This window comes from Capra hircus, chromosome 11 (genome assembly GCF_001704415.2).
Source record: "Capra hircus breed San Clemente chromosome 11, ASM170441v1, whole genome shotgun sequence".
Lineage (NCBI taxonomy): Eukaryota > Metazoa > Chordata > Mammalia > Artiodactyla > Bovidae > Capra > Capra hircus.
This window is the reverse complement of record NC_030818.1, coordinates 101,025,568-101,047,919: the sequence shown is the minus strand read 5'-3', so window position 1 is coordinate 101,047,919 and position 22,352 is coordinate 101,025,568. Positions and strand designations below refer to the sequence as shown.

The 22,352-nt window shown below is 50.7% G+C and overlaps 1 protein-coding gene across 12 annotated transcripts in view; it reads right to left on the bottom strand.

Moving 5' to 3' along the window:
• The window catches only part of PRRC2B (proline rich coiled-coil 2B), an 84,424-nt gene that overhangs the window by 39,660 nt on the left and 22,412 nt on the right, over positions 1-22,352 (bottom strand). For 10 of the 12 annotated variants that reach the window (XM_018056000.1, XM_018056007.1, XM_018056002.1 and 7 more), the window contains exons 2-9: positions 16,822-16,991; positions 15,259-15,436; positions 13,158-13,260; positions 10,833-10,905; positions 6,777-6,920; positions 4,683-4,924; positions 4,105-4,226; positions 3,532-3,674 (exon numbers count right to left, since the gene is read on the bottom strand). In XM_018056000.1, coding sequence (XP_017911489.1) covers positions 3,532-3,674; positions 4,105-4,226; positions 4,683-4,924; positions 6,777-6,920; positions 10,833-10,905; positions 13,158-13,260; positions 15,259-15,436; positions 16,822-16,936 — 1,120 coding nt within the window. In that variant the 5' untranslated portion in view covers positions 16,937-16,991. Of the gene's footprint in view, positions 1-3,531; positions 3,675-4,104; positions 4,227-4,682; positions 4,925-6,776; positions 6,921-10,832; positions 10,906-13,157; positions 13,261-15,258; positions 15,437-16,821; positions 16,992-22,352 lie in introns of those variants that run through there. The other 2 variants (XM_018056001.1, XM_018056009.1) reach the window with 2 other exon arrangements.

Below are 22,352 nucleotides of genomic sequence, written 5' to 3'. Positions count from 1 at the left end.
AGAGCACCACTGGGGTGGGGGGAGCGCTGCCTCCAGGCAGGAAGGGCGCCAGCCCACCTGGCTAAGGGGCACCCCCGGCTGCCACCACCAGAGCACACACTGCAGAGAGAAGTGGAGGACAGGGACTAAGACTCCACGCTCCCAATGCAGGGGGCCCAGGCCCGATCCCTGCTCAGGGATCTGGATCCCACAACTAACACATGATGCAGCCAAATAAATCAATAAAAACATGTTAAAACAAATACAAGTGACCATATGTAACATAGATAGCCAATGGGAATTTGCTGTCTGGCTCAGGAAACTCAAACAGGGGCTCTGTATCAACCTAGAGGGGTGGGATGGGGAGACAGATGAGGGAGGTTCAAAAGGGAGGGGATATATGAACACCTACGGCTGACTCACGTTGAGGATTGACAGAAAACAACAAAATTTCTGTAAAGCAATTATCCTTCAATTAAAAAATAAATTAATTAAACAAATAACAACAAAAATACAAGCGAAAGATAGTCCTGGCTTTGGTCACAGCACAGTAGCCTCCCTGGTTAGATTAACTGTTAAGAGAACAGTCCTTAAATCTGTGCAGACCAAGTGTTCTGCAAGTGTGTTACAAGGTGAGGAGTGAGCAGAAGCAGGCAGAAACCAGCCGGGAGGCCTCCCTGCCAACACACACTCCTGAGAGGTGGGATCTGTGACCGAGTGGCTCAGGTGGCAGAAAGTGTCCATCAATGGATGAGCGAGCACACAAAACGTGGTACATGCACACAATGGAACAGGATTTGGCCACATTAAAAAAAAAAAAAAGAGTTCACACACACGCTACAACATGCCGGCCCCTGCAGACATCATGCTGAGAGACGGAGCCAGGTGCGAAAGGCCTCAGATCCTGCTGTGCGACTCCATTCGTACAAAACATCCAAAACACACAAATCCACACACAGAAAGTAGACGGTGCTTGCCAGAGGCTGTGTGTGGAGGGCGGGTCACCGGGAGTGAGTGCTCATGGGTACGGGGCTTCTTCTGTGGGTGATGGAAATGTTCAGGAATTCAACAGTGGGGATGATTGCACAAACTTGTTAATATACTAATCATCTCTGAATGGTAGACTTTAAGGGGGCAAATTTTATATAATACGAAAATCTGTCACATGAATTATATCACTGAAAAAAGGGACGTGGCAAAAAGCCCAATCCAGTTAAAGAGTTAGATCTGACGACAAAGCAAATGTGATCACATACTATCTCCCAGAGCCTCGCGGTGCATACAGACACCAATGGGCTGAAGGATGCGGATGCAAAAACACAGCACGACAACAGTAAATACAGCCAGAACGTGACCTGACACAGGGCGAGACAGACTCCAGGCAAGAGGCGGAGGAGAGACCAAGAGTATGTGAAAACAACAGAAACGGCCAGCACACCAGTCATAAAAATAAAAAGTGGGTGTAACAGCTTCAAAATAAATGAAGCGAAAATTGACAGAATTAAAGGTAGAAACAGATAAATCTGCAACTGTAGTAGAGAGTCTAATACCTTACTTTGAGTAACTGACAGAACTAGACAAAAATGTTATGAACAGCACTACCAACCACCCTGACTAAACTGATACATATGGAATGTGAGCTACAGAATACTCTCTCCTCAAAAGCACTTGGACTATGCAGCAAAACAGACCACGTATCTTAGTGACAAAACCAGTCTTAATAAACTGGAAAGAACGGAAGTCACACAGAATATGCCCTTGTGACTACAATGGGATTAAATGAGAAATCTAGAAATTTCCAATTAAAATGATCACTGAACTAGAAAACAGTCAAAACAATGGAGAAAATTAAAGCCAAAAGTTCTTTGTAAAGATGAATAAAACTAATGAGCCCTTGGCAGAAGTGAACAAGAGAATAAATACAAATTACCTAATTATCAGCGATGAAAGAGTGATATCTATATCATTACAAATCTTACAGACATCATTTTTTAAAAAAAAGATTCCAGAATTATATGAAAATGGACTTAGAAGAGTGAAATAATCTTAAAAATGAACAAAGCTGGGAAATTTACACTAACTTACCACAACGCTACAGTGTGGTGTTGGCATAAGGATGAATAAATAGAACAAACAGGGTCCAGAATTAGACCCACACTTCTATGATCGATCAATTGTTGGCAAAGGCGTCAAAGCAATGCCACAGGGAAAGAGAAGTCTTGTCACAAATGGTGTAGAACAACTGGGTATCCTGTTGGATTAAAATGAACCCTGACTCCCATCTCACACCATATACAAATTAATACATGGACCACACATCTAAAAACCAGTGTTAAAATTATAAAACATAAGGGAGTTATCTTTGCCACCAGGAGGGACAAAGATTTTTATAAAAGACGCAATAAACCATAAAAAACACAAATTTATAAGTTAAACTTCATCAAAATTTAAAACTTCTGCTAATTAAAGTGCAGTGCTGAGAAAATGGATCAGGCAGGCAGTGGGAAAAAACTTTTGTGAAATATTAAGCCTCCAACGATGTGTATCTGAACACTCAAAAAAGATACCAGTAGCCAAATCGGCATGAAAACAAGCGTATGATTACTCATCAGCAAGATGCAAATTAAAAGCACAATGAGCTAACACTACACACCCACTGGAATGGCTAAAATTAAAGAGATGCACACCAGAGCACTGTAAGGATGCAGAGCCAAGTTCTCAGGACTGCCGCTGGAGCACACACCAGCCACTACGGAGGTCTGCGTGCTTCTGGCAGACCTCATCACACACCTCCCCTTTAACCAACGACTCCACTGCTGGATATTAACTCAAGAGAAATGAGAACAGCATCCATAATAAACTTTCGAGCAAACTACAGGATTTGATACAATGACACACGCCTCAGTGATTAAAAGCAACCACTGACACACGTAATAACACGGGTGGCCTCACAAACCTTACAGCAGAAGGGAAGCCGCACCACTCCATCCATCTGCAGTTAGGGCTCATCAGAAGGGGGAGGCCTCGGGCAGAGTCAGGAGGAAGACTGGCTGGGAAGGGGTGGAGTGAGTACTGTGTCTTGACGCGGCTGTGCTGCTCAAGCACGTGGGTTTATCAAAACCCTACAACTAAATATGCGCCTTTTACTTGGAAACAAACCTCCAGAAGAATTTTAAAAGAAAATAATCAGATCGGGAGTGTGGGTAATTATGAGAATGCAGAATGTCGGAACTTGCTGAAACGCAGTGACAGGGCGCTATGTGGGGCTCGTCACCCTCCTGTTTTAACTCTTTCGTTACAAACACTCTTTCTCCCTCTAAGAGTAAGACGAAAGACCAAGACAGACAATGTGGCTGCGTGCGGAAACAACTGCTGGTAAGGATCAGCAAGGATCTCTCAGGCCCAAGGCTGTCTGCTGCCCTCTGCCCCCATGAGTTCCCGTAGACACTGTGTCGCAGGAACTGCCAACCTTGGCAAGAAGCAGAAACAAGAGTGCAGTCCCCGCCTGCTAAACCGTCAGCCGAGAGCCCGCCAGCAAACGCCACCACCCACCTGCCCAGCCATCGTCGGCGTCAGTGTCCAGGTCATCGAGGCCCTTCAGGTTTTCTGCGTTGACGATGGTGGGTCGTGGCACCCGCTCCACCAGCGGCCTCAGTGGACGGATTGGGCGGCTCACTCCCAATCTATTTTCTTTTCTGATGACAGAGAGAAGGGTAAAGACACTGGGCTGGTGTCAAGTACACAGATGGAAGCAAACCCAAATACTTCTCCAGAACTATGTCCCCCACTGCAAAGGTTCACGTGTGCCCTTGATATTATAATCCTCCCCTGTTTAAAGAACATATAATCAAGAAATACATCGCCAAGAGAAGTTCGGCTTCATTTTAGCTGCTCGGTGTTAAATCCACGGTGACAGCAGTGCACAACTAGCAGGGAGCTGAACTCATAGCCCCTCCTCGCCCTGCCCGGGAGGCCGCCCTCCCACGCACCCTGGGCATCAGGGTGCTTTCCAGCTTCTGAGGCCTCCGGAAGCCAAAGCGCTGTCCTATGTAAACCCACTGTACTGCCCCAATACCACCAACCAGGGTGGCTTCTACATACGTGCCTACACTGCTTTGGCCTTACCCGTCTTGGTCATTCATCTGGAACTGTCTAAAAGGAACACGGGGTTCAAGACGGAGCTGAGGAAGGGGAAAAGATCCTCTTTCCACTGTACCCTGGTTCTCTGTTGACTGTGGCGAACACATCTGAAACATAACATCAATGAACAGGGTTTTCCAGTAATGGCCCAGAGTCTAAGTTCCACTGGCATCAGAATTTGTTCTGGCAAACGGGAAACAGAAACAGGAAAGTCTTGGGGTTTCCCAATTAATCCTATCACCATCTCCCCCATTTTTCCTGCTATCAGCACACAAATCTGGGGACTTGTGTCTTGGGGAATACCTGCCTCTCCTTCTTCTAAAAGAACCAAGGTTAAGATAACATCCACATCGCCAGGGAAAGAAGCCAGAGGCCCTTAAAATTTGAAACGGGGGAAGTGAAAATGCAAAAGTAATGGAAACCTCCAGGGTAAGGCACCAGGGCAAAGAGACTGGGTGGGGATGGGGGATGCCCACGGTGGACATTCAACCATGTGAAGTAGGTTCTGCTGGACATGAACGATCTGACTCTGCGGGGACAGAATGCACACTCTGAAGACTTACAAAAGCAGGAAGCATGTCATGGTATGTAGGTGGGTGGTATACACTCCCCAAGAACTGTGAAGCCCCTCTGCGGGCAGGCTGAGCCGGGCGGAGAGAGGGGTCCTTAGAACCGCTGGCGCATGCCGAGGAGGGGGCTCCGTCTCCTGCACTCGAGTTCCTGCTGCCCAGCTCAGTTGGGGAGGCGCTCAGAGACGTGGCAGAAATTATGTTTCGCCCACCGCCCTCCCTCCAGCTTGTCACATCTGGAAATTGAAAGGGGGCAAAAGGGGAGAGGAAAGAGGAAGGGGGAGGAGGGATTGTATGAGGTTCTGAAGGTCAAGGGACCCCCCTCACTCACCAAAAATTAAAAAAAAAAAAGTGAAGAATTGAGTTGACTGGTCAAGTCTGTCAGGGAAGGTGGGGGGCAGACATCTGGCCAATGAGTATGAAACTGCTGAGGGTGTCTGACTGTCAGAGAAACACAAAACACAGTCTGCTCAGAGGGAAGGCAAGTGTAAACAAGGGGTGGTCTTCCTTCATCAACTCAGAGACCACACAACCTGAGACCTAACACCCCAAAGAGACCCAGAAGCCCCATAAGAGCAGTCTTGGGTCACTGTTTCCACTAATACTGACCCAGTCCCATCGGGACTGGTACCAGGCTTGGCACTGGACTTGATGTTGGAACCAGAGTTCCTGACACGAGTTCAAACCCTGCTCTGCAGTGCCAACTCTAGTCAGGGACTCCCTAGCTGTGATGTAGAAAACAGCTACTGGCTCCCTCAAATAGGCACTGGAAGGGGCTGGGCCCCCTGCTCAGGCCTCATCCCACCTGCTCCCACAGTGGCCGGGGGACCTCCTGCAGGTCACAGACTGAAATCTGCCAATCCTCTCTGACCATTGTTTTAAGATGACGCTTTCTCCTGCTCAACGTAGCAAAGCCTGGTGGGATTATAGGCCAACAAGGAATCAGATGCGCCAAAAAGACTCCTCTTTTTGGTCAACTTATAGTTAGAGAAGTTGAAACATGAAAGGTTCTTGAGTACTTGACCCCTAAGAGAATGGAACCCAGGATCGGAGCCACAAAGTCACACTGCTCCCAACTCTTCAGCCACCTTGTACATGACCTTAGCCAAGCTCCGGTCACCTGAGGTCATCTGCTTCTTCATCTTCTCAAACAAGGGGACAGAACTGATTCCAGAAGCTTCTAGTTCTAAATTATTACAGTCCTACAACAGCTCATCTTAATTAATCCCAGAAAGATGATGTTTCTGGCCTAAGGAATCTGATTATATATTTGGAACAAACAAAATAACCCAGCATAGACCACTGAGAAGACAGTATGTTTTATTAAAGAGCTTCACGGTTATCATTTCATTTATAGGATATCCGTTCTGACTCTGGGATACCTTGGGGATTAATCAAAACAAGCAGATAAAAAAGTCTCTCATATTTCAAGACCTGATCAACTCCCTACCCAAGGGCTATTTCAGAATCTGTGATTAGAACTGATGGGAAATCTCATTCCCAAACAATACCTTAAATTCTAACTACCCAAGGCTATGAAGAAAAAAAGTTATTACCAATAAGAATTGCTACACAACCCTGCTTACCCCTTGGCCAGACCCCCAATTAGAGGCCATGGAGATGAGTGGTGGGCTGGCTACGCAACCAGGGAAACATGTTAAAAAAACAGATTCTAATTCGGCTGCAGGGTAGGAGAGGACTGGAAATCAGACTTAACGAACCCCCAAGTGATTCTGACAAGACTCAGCTAGCTCTGGAAACCACTGCTTAGAAAATAAGCTCTTGAACTGGGAGTCAAGTTAACTTGCCCTTGGTTCAGCTGTCCCTGCCGTGACCACCCAGGCACAGCACAGCCTCCGATGATTGCTGGGAAGACGGACAGGCCTGGACTGACCCAAAGGACGAGAAGGGAGGCGCAACGTCCAGCCCAGCCCAGGAAGTGAGTCCACAGACACAAGAACCCAGTACAGGATCGGCAGCCGTGCTCTCCAGGCAGGGAGCCTGGCTGCTTGAGAGATGGCTCGTGTCTAAGAGGCAGAAGCTGAAGGGGAACTTTGCTGTTCCAGACGGAGGCTGCAGCTCACTTACTCTGAGGGCGGAGGCTTGGTCCTGGCCCATACGACAGATCTAAGACGCCCTTTTCTTTGCCAGCCTTGTCCTGCCCTCCAGCTGCTTTCAGCGTCGGAAATTCCTCGGGAGAGAAGGATAACAGTCGGCTTGAGGCCCTTAAACCTGTCAAGAGAATCAGAAAGACTCAGGGGGCAGGTGAGACTGGTGTCCATGGTTCTCTGCTTCAGCCTCGGAGCACACTGGCGGCCCCACCACCCTGAAGGGCACTGCCTCCTGCGGTGCCGTCTGTGCTGGCCTTCTGTGCCCACAGAGTGGCACCAGGGTTTCCTGAGGGTGACGAGGGGAGGCTGCCTGCAGACCACAGCAGGCCCCCTGCTGGAGCTGGTCACAAACAGCAGAGGTTGGGTATGGCAGATACTGCAGTCTGAGCCTCCCTTCCCACTCTTGGAGGAAGGCAGTACCGTCCTTTCGGCGGTGGTCCTGAGGAGAGGGGAGACAAGCACAGTCTTTGGGGAAACCTGTCTGAGGTCAGCGGCTTTTGGGTGGAGGTAATGCCCCTCCCCAACACCTCACAGCTCACACTGCCTCCTGGATTGTCTGTCCACTCCAGTAAACCATTTCCTACAAAGCTCCTCAAGCCCTGCAAGGCCAAACACTTTAACTCTTATAATCCCAGGAACAACTTCTTTCCTTGTTCTTTCATTCACTCTTCAACACTATCAACCCCTGCAGAGAAAGCCTTTCCTGAGGGTTGCTCGTATCACTCAGAGCAAGGGGCACTGGGACCCTGCAATCATCCTCGATGAACGGGCACGGACAAGTGATGCATTTTAGGGCCTGGAGTGGGGTCCGGTCCCTTCAGTGAACACAGCGCACGTGCAGCACCACACAGTAAACATCCAACTGTGGCTCACCCTGACCCCCAGGCAACACACCCACGTCTGTCCCCCGGAATTACTGATCAGAGCACCTGCTGACCGCAGCAGGCTTTTTCAGAAAGAGGCGGCAGGGTCAGTGCAGAAGCTCAAGGTGGCCATCTGTCCACCATCCCTCTTAGTAAAAAGGGACAGGGGGGTCAGATGAACCCACCACAGGGGTAGACGGACACATTACTAACCAATGCTTCACTTGAGAGACAATCGCCAGGTGTCACGAAGGAGGACCAACACTCTCACAGTTGCCTCATTGTATCAAAAGGTCACTGGCAGGAGTGAAATATGAAAGCCAATACTTTAAAAGTAGGAACAGACGGACTTCCCTGGTGGTCCAGGGGTTATGACTCCAAGCTCCCACTGCAGGGGAGCACGGGTTCCATCCCTGGTCAAGGAATGATCTCACATGTCATGTGGCCACACACACAAAAAAAGGTAGACAGTTTGAAGTTAAAGTAATAACCAAGAAAACAAAAAAAGCCTAGTACTTTTTTCCTGTCTTGATAATCATAAAGGTGATATTCTAATTATGAATAAAACTTGCCCTCCCGAGATAAAAAGGACAAAGTGAAGAACTCCAACATTCACAGCAAAATCACATTCTTAAGGTTCCGATGCCCTGTAATGCTCACCCAGCATTCCCTCCTGCCCTCTGTTCTCTGCCCGGAGGAACAGAGGCAGCACAATCAGGGGCTTCTTGCAAGGCCCCAGAGGGAGCTGCTGGTGGTTTAGGCAGCAGAGCCAGGAGGCCACGCACCTCTGGCCTCTGCCTGAACCACACAGGCAGACCTAGGCCTGGGCCTGGTCCAGGTGAAACAGGCCTGGGACCACCCTCCACATGCAGAGTCCGTCAACTCAGGAAGGACATCGACAGTTCCAAAGTCGTGACAATGTCTGTGCACAGCCCTGGAAGCCTCACAGGCTGTAACCCCCGCGTAGGAGGGGTCATAGTCAGCACACGTCTGTTCTTTCCTCTTGGGCTACTGGGTTCTGCCGCCTCCCAGATGAGCTACCACATGTTGACAGGATATTTCACTGTGTTTTAAAATTATTTCTAAACCAAGTTTCATTTCCATAAGTAAATCAAAAGGTTCAAAGGTAAAAAGCCTTAAAGAAGAATCAACAGAAGCCCTCCTCCCACCCAGGTACCCCATCTTTCCACATCAAAGAAAAGTGGAAGTGTCAGTTGCTCAGTCGTGTGGGACTCTCTGCAACCCCGTGGACAACAGCCCGCCGGGCTCCTCCATCCATGGCGAGAGTACTGGAATGGACTGCCATTTCCTTCTCCAGGGGATCTTCCCAACCCAGGGATGGAACCTGGGGCCTCCAGCTTCCCAGGCAGATTCTCACTGTCTGAGCCACCAGGGAAGCCCTGATCTACATCAAATGTCCTCACAAAATATGCACTTTTCTGTTCTGTTCCCTCTCTTCCTTCCTCTTATGTTTCCCTCCAGAGATCTTTTTTTTTTTTAATGCACATACATTTTCTAGAAACGTATTTTCTCTCATCCTGATTTTTTGCACAAATGGTAAAATACTCTGCGTACTATTCTATGCTTTTTTCACTTAATAATATGTCCTGGAAAGCTTGCCAGATCAGTAGAAAACTGCATTTTTTTCCTTCTAGCCAAACAGCATTTCATTAAAGTACCATCATTTGATGGACATTTCAAGTGGCTGCTTCCAATCTTTTGCAGTTATAACAGGGCAGTGAGATCTTGTGTTACACAGGTATCACTTGCAGGGTGATCGCCCCGCAGAGGAACTGCCAGGTCAGAGGGTATCAGGCTGGTACTGATAGGCAGTGTCAGGCTGCCCTCCATAAGAGCTGTGCCAACTTTAATTCAAATAACCTCTATCGTTCCTGTTAATTAAAAACAAGTACATTGAATTTACTTAAGAATATTTCAACCTCACAGAAATAGAGGCTACAGAGAGCAAAGACCCACTGTGAACAGCCCAGTGAATGGTCTCCACAAAGCCTCTGGAAGGACCTTGTCTAGGTCTAAAAGGCCCTGTCACAGCCCCCACCCAACCCTCTCTGCTTGTCTGGCTCCCTCCACCTCGCCCTCCCGGCTGAAGCTGCGTGTCCCCGCCACACCGACTGATTGACATCCCCATGGAGACGGAGGAAGGGGCAAGTCTTCACCCGCACGGCAACCCAACCCAGAAGGGCCCGTGCTCAGAGTGGCAGAGCAGCCAGGTGTGCAGGGCAGCTGGCACGTGGAGCTGGTGTCCACTCTCAACCATGACACGTGAGGCCTGGCAAGGCCTCGGCCGGCAGGGACACGCAGAAAACAGAGGCAATGCCAGGACAGGGCTGACGGTAAAGACGGTGGCCTGTGCTGGTCACGGAGGAAAGGGCAGCTGTGGTCAAGCCACTCACACCTCCATCCCTTTCCTTCCAGCTCGAGGCGTTGACTGGTGCTGTCTACACATCGTGCTAGAAACATGCCCCCAACACTGGAAAACCAGGAGAGTCCAGAGAGAAATCCGGATGTTTGGCTCCTTGCAAAAACACCTGCTGACCTGGGCCCACAGCCCAGATCCCCGCCCCACCACGCAGCCACTGTACCCTGGCCTGCCCTGGGGCCATCTCAGCGCGCTGCTCGGCACTGACCTAAGGCTCTGGACACTTCCTCCTCCCACGCGCCCTCCGCCGTCCCTGGGCTGAACAGCCGTCTGAGTGTGTCTCCCTGTGTCAGGCGGGACACCATGGCAACAAACCCCACATAACCTCTGCCTGCTCTGGTGCCACCGTCCAAAAGCAAGCAGCTCAGCTCCCAGGGCTGCTGATTTACAAACCCGGGCCGCAAGCCAGCGTCCCGCACATGACACCTCGCCCCACCAGGGAGGAGGCGGGTGCTCGCTGAGTGAGGACTTGTTCCTTTAGCAGCTCAGCCAACCAGGGTGTGCTGGGGTCTCCTCCACACACCCGGGGGACTGTCTTCAGTGTTAATGTTCAATGAGACCAGAGAGCTGATGTGGTCCGCAGAATCAGCGCCTCCACGCCAGGCAAAGGCAGTACCTCGCTCAGCGAGGAGAGTGCACAAAGCTTCAGGCTGTCTGAACTGAACTGGGACAGTCCAGAAAAGGTACTCGTCCCTCCCACGACCCAGTGCGACACCACACGCTCACTTACCACCTTCGTGTCCTGCTGGCTTTCCATTCAGCTGTGCCCATGACTTTGGTCCACCTGGAGCTGAATTTGTATTCTGAAAGAAGGAAGAGAATGAGAACAGGGCCAGCCCAACAGGCTGCTGTCCGTGCCCCGACCATGTCACAGCAAGGTGCCCCGAGGCTACATCGCTGTACCCACTACCACCAGCTGGGCAGGACCCAAGCACATGTGCTTGCCACATAGCCTTCCACTCAGGAAGCAGCCCGGGCTCAGGAAGCACTGGCCACACGACAAATGCAGAGCAGGCCGGAGGGCAAGCGGCCAGCCCAGGGTCACAGAGCAGAGCCAGGGCCACAGCCTGGAACACGCGCCCACACAGAGCTCCTCTGTCTTGCTCCAGGGACAAGACCAAACCCAACTCCAGCACGTGCCTTAAAAACTGTGCTGCTGCTAAGAGAATACACGTATGGGAAAGCTGACGTGCCTGCTGTGTCGCTGGCCAGCCCGGCACCACTTCCCACGGCTCCTGTCATCCTCCAAGGCCTGACTCCCCAAGCCCAGCCTTCCGCTCCCACCTCATCTGGGCGCGCCTCATCGGCACACCTTTGCTGAAAGCTCCCTACATGCAAGCCAGGTGCCAGGCACACCAGGGTCACGTGGGTTAGACACCCAACTAGGGAAGGAGGACCAGGACTTGTTCCCACCCTACCAGGGTCCAAAGCCCCTTCAGGTCCCCAACCACTGAGTTCAGCTGCCTCTCCCAGCAACATGCCTAAACTGAAGGTAAAGATACACAAAACTAAGCTGACGCAGCGTGACGTCTCTTCACCCACTGGACTGGATCCCAGATCAAATAATTCCCTTCTTCTGTCCTCCCCTGCTGCCACCTCCACACACGCTCAGGGCAGATGGTGGTCTCTCCAGCCTCCAAGGCAGAGCTTAAGTGCAACGACCCATTTATCACAGACTTGCTCCCAGTGACCTGGAATGCCCACAGGTCCCAGGGGGTCTGAACAGCTGGGGGCTGGAGATGGGCCTCCAGACCAGGAGGCAGAGGCCCCAGGTCACTGCTATCCCACAGCCACCCCCTTGGGGTCTGCAGTCACAGGGGCCCTGGCCCTCGCCCACCAAGTGCACCAAACTGGAAGAGAAGGCCTATGGGGCCGGCCAAGGAAGGGTTACTAACACTGCAGCAAATTGCGTGCCCAGAGTCAACCTGCCTCTGAGACAAGGTTTCAAAGCCGGGAAACACTGGGGGCCTCTTCCTCTCACCATCTCTGCAGGAAAGGAAAGCCAGGAAGCGCCAGAGGGGCCGCGGGCTGGCTCCAGGGCAGGGCCTGATCCGGCCCCGACGGGCCCACAGCACCCGTTCTCCACGGGAGCCCAGGCCCTACACGGCAGGGACGTTGCGAGCTCATCTCCAACAGGCTCACAGAGCCAGCTCTGACACTGAGCCAGGGCTGCAGAACAACCAAGGCCCCCTAACCGCACTTGGTCTCAAATCTGGGAAAGAGACACAAACTCCACGCTACCCACTGTTCAACAGGCCTCAGTGGACTTAGGCTGGTGAACATGGAGTCTCACATGAATATAGATTTTTTTCTTCTTCTTCTTTTCCTTTGATTTAAAAGCACAGTTCAGTATTGGCTGGAGGACGGTGTCCCTTTGGCAAAGCAGTGAATGTTCCCCACAGAGTGGTTCTTTTCAAGAGAGCCAGCGAGTGCCAGGTATCTGTCCAGATTTCCAGCTACCAGCTGCTAGCCTTTGTAACCCACAGATGCTGATGGACCAAGTACAATACGAGCTCTTGATTAATCATGATTTTCTGTTTAGAGAGGTGTCTGAAATGCATTGACAAATGAAGGATTATAGCTCATTATTCCACAAAGCATATTCTGAGAAACACTAGTCCCCAGAGACAGTCTGCTAAAAGACATTTCCAAGGACAAGCAAATTCGGGGACTGCTGTCCACAATGTCCTTCACCTGGAGACCCAGGACACATCAGCATACTGAAGATACAGAGAGAAAGTCTGACGCTAAGAAAACCCATGAAGGTGCCTGCTTTGTTTTGCTTTCCAAACTCACCAGACTGTTGAACCTCCTGTGGCCTAACACTTGCTGTCTCCTTATGGCTCTTGCTTCCGAGGAGACACTGCGGGGCCCCGATCTAGCATGCAGCTGCCCAGGTGACTCACCTTGAGCTAAGCCAACAGGAATCCAACTAGGCATCTACATTCTATCCTGAATCTGGGGTCTTTTTTGAAAGTCACTCTTCAGGTTGGCCTCTGGAACGGGCAGGTCACAGGGAGCCACCCTTCTCGGTGACGGGGTCCCCAGCACCTACCTCCTGACTGATCGACTGTGTCGGCTTCTGCAAATTGGAGACAGATTTCTGCAAACCCGGCTGCGGCAGCAACTCCGGCGGCTGAGAGGCCGTCACACTGGAACTGGACAAAGGCAGGACACACATGAGGATCAGAGGCCATGACCTCAGGGTCCCTCCACATTCCGACCTCCTCTGGCGGGTTACAAATACCTCCCCCCGGCAGACTCCTAGGCTGGCCAAGAGAACGAGAACTGGACCACATGTGAGGTCTGCTCACCGACCCCTAACAGGACGGCCAGCACAGCTGTCTGCCTTCCTGAACAGCTTCTGCCTGCAGAGACTGAAAGCCCACTGTGAACAACAAAGGGGCGAACAACAAAGAGACGGAGAATCTGCCACGAAGGCGGCTACAGTGGTGGGTGGAGGGGCCCCCGCCTCTCACTCCTGACCAAGGATTCACAGCTCCTCAGGGGCTGACCACTCTGAAACAGGAGATCCTTTTTTAACCTATCGGTTTGTGAAAAAAAATATATGCTCAAGGCAAAAATAAACACAAACCATACAGAATGTGTCACCATGTCATCCTCCAGAGAGAAACTCTAGCAGACTTTTCCACACACGTTAGCATAGTACTTTTTAACACAAGTAGGCTAACACCACACACACATATCAGTATGACAACACACGTGAACCCACCACTTTCTCCTAATGACACAGGTGGAAGGCCTAGAACGTGCCAATCTCCAGATTCTCTTCCATGACAGATAAAACCACAATGAACTTTTCTGTGTACTCCAAACACTGAGTCCCAGTGGGTGTGGTCCTCCCCACTCGGCCACCTCCCTGACCACCAGGGAGGGGGCAGCAGAGACGCAGCGCCAGCATCTGCTACCACTACCAACACTCTCCACCTCTCGCTGGCAAACATGCTTCAGCACACCGGCCCCGTTCAAGCTGCCCGATGCTATGCCGACGGTGTGTTAAGACTGGATAAACGGAGGGAGCGAGGTTTCGTCCTAGCTCTCTAGAACTAGCAGTAGCAGAGGCATTTCACTGCTTACACTGAAACGTGCAGCATCCGTCTCATTAGAGGCTGCAGTGTCTGTGACTGGCAGGAAGAGTAACACTGACATCTGCCACCCACCAGGCCCTGTGCCAAGCATGTCACCTGGGTCCTCTCGTCCCTCTCCTGTAGCCGCCCCTGGAGCCAGGGGTTATTTGTACTTCACAGAAGGACACTGATGGTCAGAAGTCAAATGGTTCCCCAGCGTCCACAAAGCTAATAAACGGCCTGGCTAGAAATCACACAGCAGAGCCTGTTCTACACGTCACACTACCCCATGAATTGGGACGATCCCTATTCAGACTGTTAGGAAATGTTTACAGTATTTGCTTATTACTGATCAATCACCTGGCCTAATAATCTGTTCACTCTCTACATCTTGTCTGAATTAACTACAGGAAGCTTTGGGCCATTTTCAATTAGAGAAAAGGACCCTGGTTGGCAGGCCGTGATCTGGGCCACCTTTACTTTCTGGGTCTGGAGTATCAGCAACTGGACCTCAGGGAAACAGGGCACAAAGGTGGACGAGGCCAAACTGCTCCATTTCCACTGCCTGACAAGCAAACCCCAGCAGCCGGGCTCTGCCTGCTGGCCTTAGTGAGGCCCTGTCCCTTCCTGATGCCTTCCTAGCCGTCCCCGATGCAGGGCAGCTGCGCAGTGACCCGGAGTGCCTGGGCCTGGCGTGGCTCTCCTCAGTGACCGGGTCGTGGGGAGGAGAGCAGCCGCCTATGTGCGGCGCTGTGATCCCTCAATGCGGAAGGTTCCTCCTTCACCTGGGGCCCAGCACCCAGGGACCCCAACCAAAATCAAGCACTCGGCTCTGTCCACAGTGGGTTGTTCAGGAACTGGCTCGAGTCATTGCATAAGCTCCTCTGGGAGTGATGAGGGCTTTCTTAATAAGGCACGAGGGACACTGATCACTGGGGACGAGGTGGCTCACAGAAACCCGGCCGCTTTGGCTCCAGGAGCCAGGAAGCGAGAAACAACTCGGCAGCAGGAGCAGAGGTGGAAGGGGCGTCCTCCAACTCCCGCCTACCGCCCACCCCTCGCTCTCACCTCTTTGGGTCTTGCTGGTCCTGCTTGTTTGCCCATCCTGTTCCGTCCTTGGGTACTATCACGATGTTGGGGTCGTTTCCTTTGTTTTCAGACTTCAGACTTGGCAGGTTTGCAGGCGGTGGCATGCGCCGGGCCGTGGCAACTTTCCCGAGACTTTGTAAGCCATGTCGAGGAATAACTGCAGGGGGAGGGATGGAAAGAGATGTTGCACAGGAAGTCACGGAAGCAGAGATTCTGGGTTCACTCGGCTGCTCTTCTAAACTCTAAGTGACGATGACAATGGCAACCAAATGGAAAACAAGGGACAAATCTGCCATGAGAAGGAACTTCCCTGGCGGCCCAGTGACTTAAGACTCTGCAGTGCCAAGGCAGGGGGCTGGGCTCAATCTTTGGTCAGGGAACTAGATCCCACATGCTACGACTAAGAACCCGCATGCTGCAACTCAAGATCCTGCGTGCGGCAACTAACACCCAGTTCGGCCAAAAAAATAAATCAAAGTATTTTAAACAAAAACACACAAAAGTGCGTGGTCGTAACTTATAGTCACTTTACAAGGTTCAACTGTGTTGTTGGAGAAGACTCTTGAGAGTCCCTGGGACTGCAAGGAGATCTAACCAGTCCATTATGAAGGAGATCAGCCCTGGGATTTCTTTGGAAGGAATGATGCTAAGGCTGAAACTCCAATACTTTGGCCACCTCATGTGAAGAGTTGACTCATTGGAAAAGACTCTGATGCTGGGAGGGATTGGGGGCAGGAGGAAAAGGGGACAACAGAGGATGAGATGGCTGGATGGCATCACTGACTCGATGGACGTGAGTCTGAGTGAACTCCGGGAGACGGTGATGGACAGGGAGGCCTGGCGTGCTGCGATTCACGGGGTCGCAAAGAGTCGGACACGACTGAGCGACTGAACTGAGCTGAACTGACAAGCTCTTCACCAAGGACTTCAAAGACACTGGCTGCTGAAGCCACTGTGGAGGCTTCCGGTTATTTGTGGGCAGTAGGCTCAGGGAGTTTAAGTTTAGGACACAGTAAAGAGCCAGGCCCCAAAACCTCCGTCCCACACAAACACCAGCCCTGTGCAAGGGCAGACTGCTCTGGCCTCATGACAGCAGGACTGCGGGGACTCAGCCAAGCCTAAGCAGGGACCCCAACATTCAAAAGATTCTCAGGGGGTGTGGACAGAATCAACAGGAAATTTTCCCACCAAGTTCCGGAATAGCAGAACCACAAAAGCTAAAAAGGGTAATTCTAGTGCAAATTAAATTCCATTCTACCCATCGGGCTCAAAATAGCCAGAGCTTCAATAAGACAAGACAGATGAGGAAATAATCCTGCTACAGCAGTCAGGAATAGTCCAGGATCTGAAATAGGACATCACATAGAAGTAGAGGGTAATGGGCTCCCCAAGAACTATGGGGGTGACCCCATAGGCCCAGAAGACTGGCTTGTGTGGACCACATCTGTCTAACCAGACAGGGGACCCTAGGTTTTCCTGGTCCTAGACCCAAAAGTCTCCCTAAGGGAAAGCATAGGGTACTGGGCCCCTACCCGCTCTTACCTGAGGATCTGATTGAATCTACTGATTTTCCTTTATACTTGTCAAACAGGCTGAGAGTCGAATACTTGCTTTTCCCATCCTTGCCCTTGGTTATTTGCCCCAAACGATCGGACATTGCGATGAAATGTCATCTAGTAAGGAAATTTTTCTCGGCACCGCTCCCGATCTGCCTTTGAAATGGGGGGAAAAAAAGTGTTAATCCACCAGAACCTCTGATCCAGTGAACTGAATCCTTAGGGATCATGAATCTCCTTGAAGATGTGAAGAAAGCTTCGGACTCTGTCCCTAGAAAGATGCCGTTCCCACGCAGGCAGCCTTTCTCACATTTAAAGAGCATCTTGTAGACAACACCCCACTTCCAACGATAGGAACTCTCCCTGCCTGAAAATCAGCTGCACTCTCACACTCACCAGCCACAATAAGAGGTAAACTTCACACATCAGGCCCTCTGAATCAAGGACAGCTCCTCAAGGTAGAAAAACAAAGGCTCATTCCCTTGTAGCACAACAATGTAACATCACAAATAACGTCTTCCTCATGGAAAGCTGTCCATTACCAGGATGAGCAAAACCAAGCCAGAGGGAAGTGCACAGCCAGGAAATCACATGAAGCAGCTGGTATGGGCGCTTTTCAAACCAAAGAACCAGCACCCAGAGGGAAACACCTGTTCAGGCGCCAAGAGCAGGGCATGAACGGGAGAGAGAGCAGGCCCCCTTGGGGAGAGGAGCCCATGTGGGCAGTACCATCCATGCCTGCCCTCCACTGGGAAAAAATCTTGAAAGGCCAGCCAAGGAAGCAGTGTCTCCCAAGTGCCACCTTCTATCTTTCCGCCGGCTCCTCCAGAAGCACCTTCCTCATTCCCTTTGGCACTCATTGATTTGAACAGCCAGTGAGGCCACGTGCCGGGTATTGAGGACCAGCAGCGCCAGTGCTTACACTCTACGCTCACCCTGGCTTTAGGTTCTACATCTGATCGTGCAAGAACAAAAACTTGTACAAGTGACTGTAACTTCCCACTGGAATCAACGTATGGGGAAAAAAGCTAAAGCATCAACTTAGGCCTACTGATAAAATGTTTTCAATGACAAAAGGGAAGTGAAAATATCCATGACTCACAACAGGCACCTGGCATAGCCGCTGCAGGAAGGTCAGTCATTTCACCCTATTCTGAAGCCACCTCGGCCAGAGGAGCACGCCCAGTGAGCTGGGCGCATCCGTCCTTTCGTTCCTGTCACGTGAAATGCGATACTCAAGCCCTGCCAGTCACGGTCTCGGGTGCAGGAACAGATAGGCACCCATTCTGTATCTGGAAACACTCCAGCACCTCGATGGACACCCAGGGCTGAGCGTCCTGAGTTGCATACGACGTGCAGGGGTCACCTACCCAGTGGTTGCCCTCCTTCACGGAAGTGCCACTCTCCTCCCCACAGGCCTTCAGCCACCCATGTGCGGTGTGGCATGTCTGACTCTCAGGACCCCATGAACTGTAGCCCGCCAGGCTCTTCTGTCCACGGGATCTCCAGGCAAGAATACTGGAGTTTCCTCCTCCAGAGGATCTTCCCAACCCAGGGATGGAACCCGCATCCCCTGCATTAGCAGATGGGTGGGTTCTTTACCACTGGGCCACCAGGACAGAGCCACCCAGGACGGGTACTTAACTCCCTTCCTCACTCAGAACCCGGTTTAGGCAGACACAGCCGGCCAGGTAAAGGCCCCCACGCAGCCCAGTGGTCAGGCCCCAGGTGGCCAGCAGAGTAGAGCAGGCCCCGTGAAGGAACAAATGAGGACTGATAATCGCAAGCGCTCACCAAGACGGCCCATCAGAGCGCTCCACGCCAGCTCCCTCTCTGGTGCCTGCTCATGTGCCAGGGGCTACACACCCTCTATCTTTAAATCCCTGCCCCTAAAGCTGCACACACGGAGCTTCTGCCACAATCAGAACTGGTAATAACTAACCTCCCCAGGCTGCTTCCCAACCCTGGGCTGCAAGGCCCTGCAGGAAAGAGACTGGATCTTGTCCCATGTCAGAATGATCAGTAATTAATAATAAGCTTTCAAATGGAAAACCACCTGAAATTCTCCATTAAGACTAGATGAGACCTAATTTTCAGATGTTTCTGTCAGATAGAAGAAACAACAGAAAAGTTCACTAGAGTAGGAACATGAACCCCTCCCAATACACTCACACGCGTGCACGCATCGCACTACTAACAAGAGCTCTTGAAAACTGCCCCCAAGGTGATAGCCATAGGCAGCCCCAGCCTGCAGGGTTCAGTCCAAAACATGGGTTGGCAAAATACTAGTCAGGCACCAGTCAATGGCTCATTTTCTAAGGCCCTCAAGGTAAAGATGACTTTCCTCCCCACATTTTCACACTTGTTTTTAAAACACAAAGAATATGCAACAGGACATGTGGTTGGCAAAATCTGCTGACTCTGGGTCTAAAAGGAAATGCCCTGAACATGGGAAATAGATGGGCACCCCTGAGGAGGCCCTACAGCTCCAGCAGGGGTCCAAGCAGGGGCCCCCCCAAAGTGGGAGCAGCCCAGGCAGCGGGGTGGAGTCTCTTATTCATCAGTAGGGGACTACTCCACTGAGGACTCTGAGCACTCTCCACCAACTCCCGTGGCCTGCTGAGTAACGTAAGTGTGGATGCCCTAATTCCCAGAACCCATGAGTATGTTACCTTCCCAGCCAACGGGGACTTTGCAGGTATGATTAAATTGAGGATCCTGAAATGGACAGATCATCCTGGATTATCTGGGTGGGCTTAATGTAATCACAAGGGTCTTAGAGAGGGAGGCAGGAGGGTCAGAGTCTGAGTGGTTAACAGGAGCACAGGTTGGAGTAAGGCTCTTTAAAGCTGGAAGAGGACTAGGAGCAGAGGGATGCAGGCCACCCGGAAAAGCTCACCAGGCCAGGAAAGCCCCCAGGAGAAACGCAGCCCTGCGGCTGCTTTGATTTCAGCCCAGCAGCATCATTGCAGACTTCCAACATCCAGAACCAGGAGAGAATGTGTCTGTTTTGTTTTCAGCCACTAGAGTTTTATGATCATCAGTCACAGCAACAACAGAAAACTAATATATTCATTCATTCAACACGTCTTTACTAGGGAGGCACTGCCATGTGTCCAAGCCCTGAGCTGGGCCTGGGACATAACCTCCGCCCCACGTCCAGCCTACACGTCTGCAGTCACACAGCTGATTAATAAGAAGCATGTTCCAGAATGTCTCACTTTAGCACTGTCGTGGGAAATGCTAAGTCTCAGCCACATGTCTGCTGCCCCTGAACCTACAAACACTTCTAAACAAAGCCAGCGGTGCCCTCCTCCCAGCCACACGACCTGCAGGACCACAGGTGGAGCATCACCATTTAAATCCAGGTACACTATTCCCTACTGAATCAAAACCCAAACCAACAATGACAAGCGAAATAAAAATTATTCATCAGACATTCTGGGCAATCAAAAAAATCAAGACTCGAACTATCACATAATCCTGACAGTCCGACTTCTGGGAATTTATGCAAAGAATATGAAAATACTAATTTGAAAAGATGTATGTACCCCAATGTTCATTACAGCATTATTTACAATAGCCAAAAGGATGAATGAATAAAGAAACTGTGATACATATACACAATGAAATACTACCCAGCCATTTAAAAAGACAAAACTTTGCCATTTGTGACAACAAGGATGAACCTTTAGGGTATAATGCTAAGTGAAATACGTCAGATTAGAAAGACAAATATTGTATGATTTCAACTCACAGGTGGAATATAAAAATTAACAACAAGCAAAAAATAAATGAAACCAAAGCAAACACACAGATACAGAGAGCAGTGGTGAGCAGCAAGGGAGGGACAAGCAGAGGAAGAAAGGGCAGAGGGTCATCTGCATGATGATGGATGGAAACTCAATTTTTGTGATCAGCATGCTCTGGGACACAAGAAATAGAAACACAAAGTTGTACAGATAAAACATACAATGTTATAAACCAGTGTTACCTCAAAAAACATACAATGTTATAAACCAGTGTTACCTCGATAAAAAGTAAATCTTAAGTATTCCTTAGTCCAAATTTCCACCAGTTCACTGATACAAACAGATCTCCCTGATTCTGCACTGCCTGGGCCCGGGGGTAGAGGTCAGAGTGCACACAGGTCAGAGCGGACACAGAGCGCTCAGTGGGTCTCCTGATGACACCACACCACTCAGAACTAACCAGTCCCCACACTCACCCCCAAGAAGCACTAGGGAACCAGAGCCTGACCGCACCCCCACTCCCGGCATCCTGGAAAAAAATAAGGAAAATATCTGAGCCAATGGGAGCTAAGAAGTGTTAATCGGTCAACAATTGTTGCTTGAATTACGTCCTCTAAATAAACTCAATCCCTCAGCAAATGCTAACCGAGCACCTACTATGTTTAGGGAATATGCTTTCTGCTCCTTTTGACAAAAGCCCCTCAGTGAAGCCAAGGCAGGAACGCGCTGGACTAACACCTGCTCTGAACCCACAGGCGTACTTTTTGGAAGGCCCCTTTCCCACTTTTTAACCAAGTTATGCACTTGAGTTTTCCCACACAGACTGAGGGACCACAGCCAGATTTCACAAATGCCAACAGGTTCTAAAATCAAACATACCCAATGTTAATAACCCATGGCCATGAAATTCTGCGGTTTATTGTCAAAGCAGTGTCTCACCACATATCGGGACTGGATTCTGCATTGCTACAGAAATCTGGGGTGCTAACAGGCAATGCGACTGAGTCCCCATTGCTAAGGAAACAGCCCCTGTGGGGGAGGGGGCCTGATACTCGTTCACCATAAGGCTCCACATAGAGTGCACAGATGGACGTCCTTCAGGCCCAACTCCCCCTCCAGCAGGGCGGGCCAGTTACACACACCAGCCTGCGGAAACTGCAAGAGGCCGCATGGGGCCCACAGAGCAACAACTACTGGTATTTACCGGGCCCTTTACAAAGCAAGGTTACAGACACCAGCCTCAGGGCACGCAAGGGTTCTTCGCATGAAGACGTCACTGAACAAACACCAAATACAATCATTCTGGCTTCCCCACCAGCACACACAGGTATCCATCTCCTCCAAGAATCAGGGTCATGTGTAGGGCCCAGCTCTGCGGCACCTGCGTCTCTGGCTGCTCTGCCTACCCCTGGGTTTTCACAAACATCAGGCCCAGAATACTGTTAGTATGGCTTTATCCAGCTTATGAGTATCTGCTGAGTTTCTGGTCTGTCAATACACACGCAAAGATTACACAAGGGCTCGACTAGCCTGTCAGATGGCAGAGACAAACAGGTAGGTGTGGCTCGTGAGGCTGGGAAGCCAGAGAACACGCTTCTGGTGGGTCAGGGGCATGTCCGTTCAGCCTGGCTCATTGGGGACGAACCAGTGGAGACTCCAGGTTCTGTGGGCGGCACAGAGCAAGCCGGGAGCCCAGCCAGGGCTCTCGCTCTGCACGCGCTCCCTTTGGTAGGCAGCAGAATTCTTTTCTGGGGTGTTGCTTCTT